Genomic DNA, 7,033 nt, shown 5'->3' on the forward strand with positions numbered 1-7,033 from the left:
AGAAAGAGCATTATTTAGCGTTAGGTGTCGCTGTGTATTGTAGGTAATGAAAAGGACTCTTGGAGCAAACTGCGAACGCATGATTGAGTTTATTCTATTTGGGTTCCTTAATTGTGTATCATATTTAACCACAGAAAATAGGTGTGCTTTCCTTTCATTTCTTTTTCCTTTTAACCTACCACTTTACTTTTTAGAAAACCGTACTTGATGGGAGCGGCTCCGCTCCATTAGTGCTTGCTCCACTGGTTATCAATGTATGTTTACATTAACTACACGTGACCAAGTGAATCTTCAAAGGATGAGATTGTTTTTGTTAATTCTCTATTATTATGCTTATATTTCCGTTAGTAGTAAGTTATAACCCAAAAAGTCGATTAATACTTCGTACTTTACAGTACCAATATAATAAGTAATTAAACTTATATAAAGATAACAATGACAAATAAAATTGTTTACCAGTAAAACGCTACAATTAAATTTATACGTGGTTTATAGACAAGCGAATCGATTTGATTCCAAAATAAAATATAAATTAAATAAGAATGTAACAGCATTGAAATCGAGATAAGACAGTGGAGAGCTTGGTTCCGGGGCGGAGCTTGCGAAGGCAGTAATAACGATATTAAGAACCAAGAAAATAAAATATTATTGAGTTTCTAAACAGCATATAGCATAAGTTTTCAGAAAATTCATCGTCTATACAATGGTTGTTGGAATCCTTATTTATAGTGTCACATAGGGAACAAGGTCCTAGGATCAAGCCTCTCTTAAATGATAATTATGAGGCCATTGAAGAATGTGTAACGACAGGCTATGAATGTCATATTCTATAAACGGACTATGTATTTAACATGCAGAAAATTCTTCATTGAATGTTATGGGGTGACAGGTATTCATTCGTCTTCATGAGCAACATTCCCTTTGGGGGCTTCCCGGTGCCAGCCGAGACTCTTGCCTCCTGTCTTGGATTTCACCTATTTCGCTTTCCATCTGTCTCTGGTTCCACGTGTCACTCTATTATATGAGCATTTAATATGAACTAATTTTACCCTATACAAAAATCAAGCTTAAAAAATATGTAATAATTACTCCATTTTCTGAATAAATAAACATACTCACCCGACTATGAAATAAAAAAGTAATTTAATAGATACAATGTAGCTTGTGGGTATCAACTGTTGGAATATATACCACAGCGGAAGCAATAACAGAATCTTATTCACGTATAATCTAAACAACTAGCACGTATGGAGATTTTAGGATTACCTCTTGAAGCGTAAACACAACAAATCTATGTCGTTCTCTAGTTCCTCAGTTGAAAACACACTAGCAGATTTCCACAGTCTTCTACTGTGTTACCCAAACAATAACCGAAAATAGAGAATTTTGGGTGGGCAAAATTCTAATAGAAACCGCAGTCAGAATCATGTAAAAAACGTCCAGCCCTTATATCCATATATATAGCTGCATTTTTTTAGGTCAAAACCGTTTTCAAAACCTGTTAGGTTTCCTTCTCCCACTAAGGGACGGTTTCCACGTTTTCTTTCCCACTAAGTAACAGTTTCCACCATTTTCTATTATTTAGGCACAGTAGGGACCACAGAATTTAATTAACAAGGCTTCCTATTATGATATTAATTTCGAAATTCTGAAACTAATTTCCATCATAATAAATTACGAATTATTCCACTAAAAATTCGTAATTGCACTCCTTAGTTCAATTTCGAAATTCTTCCATAAAACCTTATTTAACTCCCTATATTAAGATTCAGATACTAATCAATCAAATTAAATTACTGACTATTTAATTTATTGATTAATTCCTTTAGACTTACACTTAACTTATTTCATGTGTCGGATACAAAATTCACCGGCCGGGTTTACACATGAAAACTTATAAGCTTTCATAAAGGAGTATCATCAATCTCAAAATCGAGACATGGATTCGATCAACTAATTATTACTTCGCCAATGTATATCATTGTTATCCAATTTACCAGGCTTATTGACTCGCGAAAGAATCTCGCCTTTTAATAAATCAAAACAACAAGTGACATACACAGCTAATAATAATTATATCAGGATTAAGAGTATAAGTACATTAAATGGACTAGAGAAATTATTTTATAAAGTCAGTATAAAATATCTCTACTTGATCCGTTCAATACATACAAAATGTACTAGCACAAGAAGTTGGAATTAAACCATTCCCATAATCAAGATAAATTATATTTAATCTTGTGCTACAATCATTACGATGATTTGTCCAATTCCATCATTAGATTGTGAACATTAACTTTTATGTCTTACAAGAACCGATGATTTAATCTTCCGTGTATAAGCTAAACTCTATACACTAAATCATCTACTATGTAAGCAATGGACGCACAAACCAACACATGATCTATTTAAAATGAAACTTTATTGAATTTAAACAAGTAAATAAATAATTGTTCATAAAGAATACTATAACAATACGCATGGCTTATAGTATATTCTAACAATCTCCCACTTAGACTAATAACCATGCGTCTACAATTTTGACACTCATTCCTTCTACATGCTTATCAAAAGTCTTCTGTGGTAAGCTCTCAGTAAACGGATCTGCCAAGTTGTTCTCTGACGCAATCTTGATGACCACTACATCCCCTCTCTGCACTATATCACGAATTAAATGATATTTACGCTCAATGTGTTTTGCCCTCTTATGGCTTCGTGGCTCCTTTGAATTTGCAACCGCACCACTATTATCACAGTAAAGCGTAATTGGCGCTTGAATCGAAGGAATCACACCCAACTCTCTCAGGAAGTTACCGAGCCAAACTGCCTCTTTGGCTGCCTCAGAGGCTGCCACATATTCGGCTTCCATGGTGGAATCAGCAACACAAGTTTGCTTGATACTCCTCCAACTTATGGCTCCACCTCCAAGAGTAAACACATTACCTGAGGTAGACTTTCTAGAATCTCTGTCTGACTGGAAATCCAAATCAGTATACCCAATAGGTACCAGGTCATCCGATTGGTAGATCAACATGTAATCCCTAGTCCTTTTCAGGTACTTGATTATATGTTTAACCGCCGTCCAATGCTCTTTCCCAAGATTAGACTGAAATCTGCTAACAACGCCAACGGCAAAGCATATATCAGGCCTAGTGCATAACATAGCATACATGAGGCTCCCCACAGCTGATGCATAAGGGACCGCCTTCATCTTTTCTATCTCTTCATCAGTCTTAGGAGGCTGATCTTTAGATAGAGAAATTCCATGTCTGAAAGGAAGGAATCCTTTCTTGGAATCATGCATGCTAAACCTGGAGAGTATTGTATCAATATAAAGACCTTGGGACAAGCCTAATATCCTTTTCTTACGATCTCACAAGAGTTTGATCCCAAGGATATGAGCCGCTTCTCCCAAAACTTTCATATCAAAATGTGTGGACAACCACTGCTTAACTGAATTCAACATGCCCACATTATTTCCTATGAGCAGTATGTCATCTACATATAAGATCAAAAATGCCACTTTGTCCCCATCCCACTTTTTGTATACACAAGATTCGTTAAGATACTGATCAAAAACAAAAGTTTTAATCGCCTTATCAAAACAAGTGTTCCAAGCCCTGGATGCCTGTTTTAGTCCATAAATGGACCTTTTAAGCTTACACAACATGTGCTCTTTTCCAATTTCCATAAAACCGTCTGGTTGCATCATATAGATGCACTCATCAAGACTTCCATTAAGGAAAGCTGTCTTGACATCCATTTGCCAAATCTCATAATCATAATGAGCAGCAATGGATAAGAGAATCCTTATAGACTTAATCATGGCTACTGGCGAGAAGGTTTCCTCATAGTCAATCCCTTCTTTCTGAGTAAACTCTTTCGCTACAAGCCTTGCTTTAAAAGTTTGTACTTTTCCGTCTACACCTCTCTTTATCTTATAAATCTATTTGCATCCAATGGGTTTAACCCCATCAGTTGATTCTACAAGATCCCAAACCTGATTAGAGTACATATACTCCATCTCTGATTTCATAGCAGCAACCCACTTATCGGCATCCTTATCATGTAGTGCTTGGTCGTAATTGACAGGTTCGGAGGTAGGCTCCTCAGGGATCCTATCATATGATTCTCCCAAGAGCGTGTAACGAACTGGCTGTCTTATTTCTCTCCCACTACGACTACGCACTACATCAGTTGCAACTACATCACGTTGATTTTGTGGTTGAACCACAACATCATTAGGAACCTGAGTCTCCATGCTATCCACAGGGATATCAACGACTTCTTCCTGTTGTGCAGTCTGCTCAACATGACTCCCACTACTTTGTGGTAGTATGACTGCGGGCACTTGTTCTTGTGGTACATTAAGTCTATTGACATTTCTCCCACTACTAAAGTGCAATGGTATGTCAAAATCGACTTCCGGGGTTTGGATATGGTCGTTTTGATTTTCAGATGACTGAGTTTCCATTCCTTTGCTAAGTTCCTGTGAAACGAGTTTACTTCTAGGAACATGGTTCATCAAATAGTCCTCTTCTAAAAACTTGGCATTTGTGCTAACAATTACCTTTTTCTCTTTAGGACAATAGAATAAACCACCTTTCATCCCTTTTGGATAACCTATAAACACGCATACATCCGTTCTTGCCTCCAATTTATCCGTTTTCCCCTTTAGCACATGTGCCGGACAACCCCAAACTTGAATATGCCGCAGACTAGACTTGCTCCCAGTCCACAATTCTGTAGGGGTCAAGGGTACTGACTTTGAAGGAACTAAGTTCAGAACATAATTCGTCGTTTCTAAGGCATGTCCCCAAAAAGACGAAGGCAAATCGGAATAACTCATCATTGATCTAACCATTTCCATAAGAGTCCTATTTCTTCTTTCAGCTACACCATTTTGTTATGGAGTTCCAGGTGCAGATAATTGAGATGTAATTCCACATTCTGATAAATAACCAATGAAGTCCGTAGAGAGGTACTCCCCACCACGATCAGATCGTAGTGTCTTGATATGTTTATTATGTCGCTTTTCAGTCTCAGTCTTGAATTCTTTGAACTTTTCAAAACGTTTAGACTTTCGACGCAATAAATAAATATATCCATATTTTGAGTAATCATTTGTGAAAGTCACAAAATACTCAAAACCACCTCTTGCTTGGACATTCATTGGACCACACAAATCAGAATGAATTAATTCTAATTTATCACTTGCCCGATTTCCTTTTGAGGGGAAATTTCATTTTGTCATTTTCCCTTCTAAACAAGATTCACAAGTTGGTAGTGCCTCCACTTTCAATGAACTTAAAGGTCCATCCTTGACCAACCTGGAAATTCTGTTCAGATTTATATGACCTAAACACAAGTGCCATAAATATGTTTCACTCAATTCAGAAGAACGTTTTCTCTTGCTTGGTAAATCAACATTATTCAGTTCTTTAGGTGGTAACAGTTTAGGAATAGAGTCAACAACAAAAAGACCATTAATCAATGTAGCCAAAGAGAGATAACGCTTATTATGAGTAATAACACATTTATCAACGTCATGACAATTAAAATCATAACCATCTCTCATAGCGCTAGAAATCGAAATTAAATTCCTTCTAACGGAAGGTACATATAATGTGTCTTTTAAAGCTAAAACTCTACCACTACCAAACGAAATAATAATATTTCCTAATGCTAAAGCTAGGGCTGTTGAACCGTCTGCTTGATAAACATTGATTTCTCCTTTACTTAGCCTCCGCGTTACCTGAAACCCCTGCAAATAAGTGCAGATATGATTAGTGGCTCCCGAATCTACACACCATGACATGGTAGAAACAGCCGCTAAAAATGTTTCAACGACAAGTAGATGTAAATCACCTGGTTTATTTTTCAGCTTGGCCGGATAAGATGGACACTGCTTCTTATGATGCCCGGGCTGCTTGCAGTGATAACACTTGCCCTTAGCCTTTTTCACACCAGCAGTCGCGCCACCAACAGAGGGTTTTTGAGCCTTTTTCTTTTTCTGCCCGCCTCTCGGCTTAGAAGAAGAACCTGCCTCAAAATTCAATGCCACGGGAGGAGCTTGGGACTTGATAATAGTCTTTGCCGACTGCAGCTCATTCAACAATTTCGCAAGGGACAAATCCATTTTGTTCATGTTATAATTCAGGCGAAATTGCTGAAAACTGTCAGGCAAAGTCTGCAGGATCATTTCAACCTGCGTGTCCTTATCAATGTTAGCTCCAAGGACCTCCAGTTCATTCAGAAGACTCATCATCTTCAGAAGATGAACCTTCAACCATTTTGGTGTTCAGAAGGGCTTTCATGGCAGTCTGCTTAGCCGCACGATTCTGATCTCCGAACATTTCTTTGAGATTTTACAGAATGTCATAAGCAGACTCCATCGACTGATGCTGATGTTGTAGAACATTCGACATGGATGCCAAAATGTAACACCGTGCCATCTCATCAGCCTTAATCCATTTCTGGTAAGCCTTCTATTCATCATCTGTGGCATCATCTCCAGGTTTTTCTGGACACACCTCATCGAGCACAAATTTGTACTCTTCAGCAATTAGAACAATACCCAAATTTCGTTTCCAATCAACATAATTTAGACCCTCAAGTTTGTTTTGGGTAAGAATGGCAGTAAGGGGATTAAAAGCAGTCATTGTTAATCTGGGAGACATTAAATATTTAAATAGATCAAATCAGTTTGTATTATGAACATTAAAATTCAAAACATATTATATATATACAATCTATGCACCTTGAACAACAAATTTCGATGGGAAAGAAGCTATTCTTGCAATATACATATATAATGACAGATTTTCACTCCATAAACTTAAACATGTCATACTCAGATGGAGAGTAAACTGTTAATTTAAGCCAAGTGAATATCAACATTCAACATATATTAGTCCCATTGAACCAACATGCATACTCAGATGGAGAGTAAATACAAATAATCAATGACTAGTATAACATAGTGATTATTCATAATATTTTTATCCGATATGGAAGAAGACCTACGTCAACG

At 37.0% G+C, this 7,033-nt stretch overlaps 1 protein-coding gene across 1 annotated transcript; it reads right to left on the bottom strand.

The window, feature by feature from the left end:
• Positions 1–2,512: 2,512 nt before the first annotated feature.
• On the bottom strand, positions 2,513–3,304 carry LOC142178577 (secreted RxLR effector protein 161-like). Its single transcript, XM_075248406.1, has one exon. The coding sequence runs from the start codon at positions 3,302–3,304 to the stop codon at positions 2,513–2,515; it is 792 nt and encodes a 263-aa protein (XP_075104507.1).
• Between the last annotated feature and the right edge of the window lie 3,729 nt (positions 3,305–7,033).

The sequence above is a fragment of the Nicotiana tabacum genome, chromosome 3 (assembly GCF_000715075.1).
Source record: "Nicotiana tabacum cultivar K326 chromosome 3, ASM71507v2, whole genome shotgun sequence".
Lineage (NCBI taxonomy): Eukaryota > Viridiplantae > Streptophyta > Magnoliopsida > Solanales > Solanaceae > Nicotiana > Nicotiana tabacum.

Excerpts from the sequence above, each read along its gene's own strand:
- LOC142178577 (XM_075248406.1), bottom strand. The coding sequence starts at position 3,304 with ATGCATGATTCCAAGAAAGGATTCCTTCCTTTCAGACATGGAATTTCT.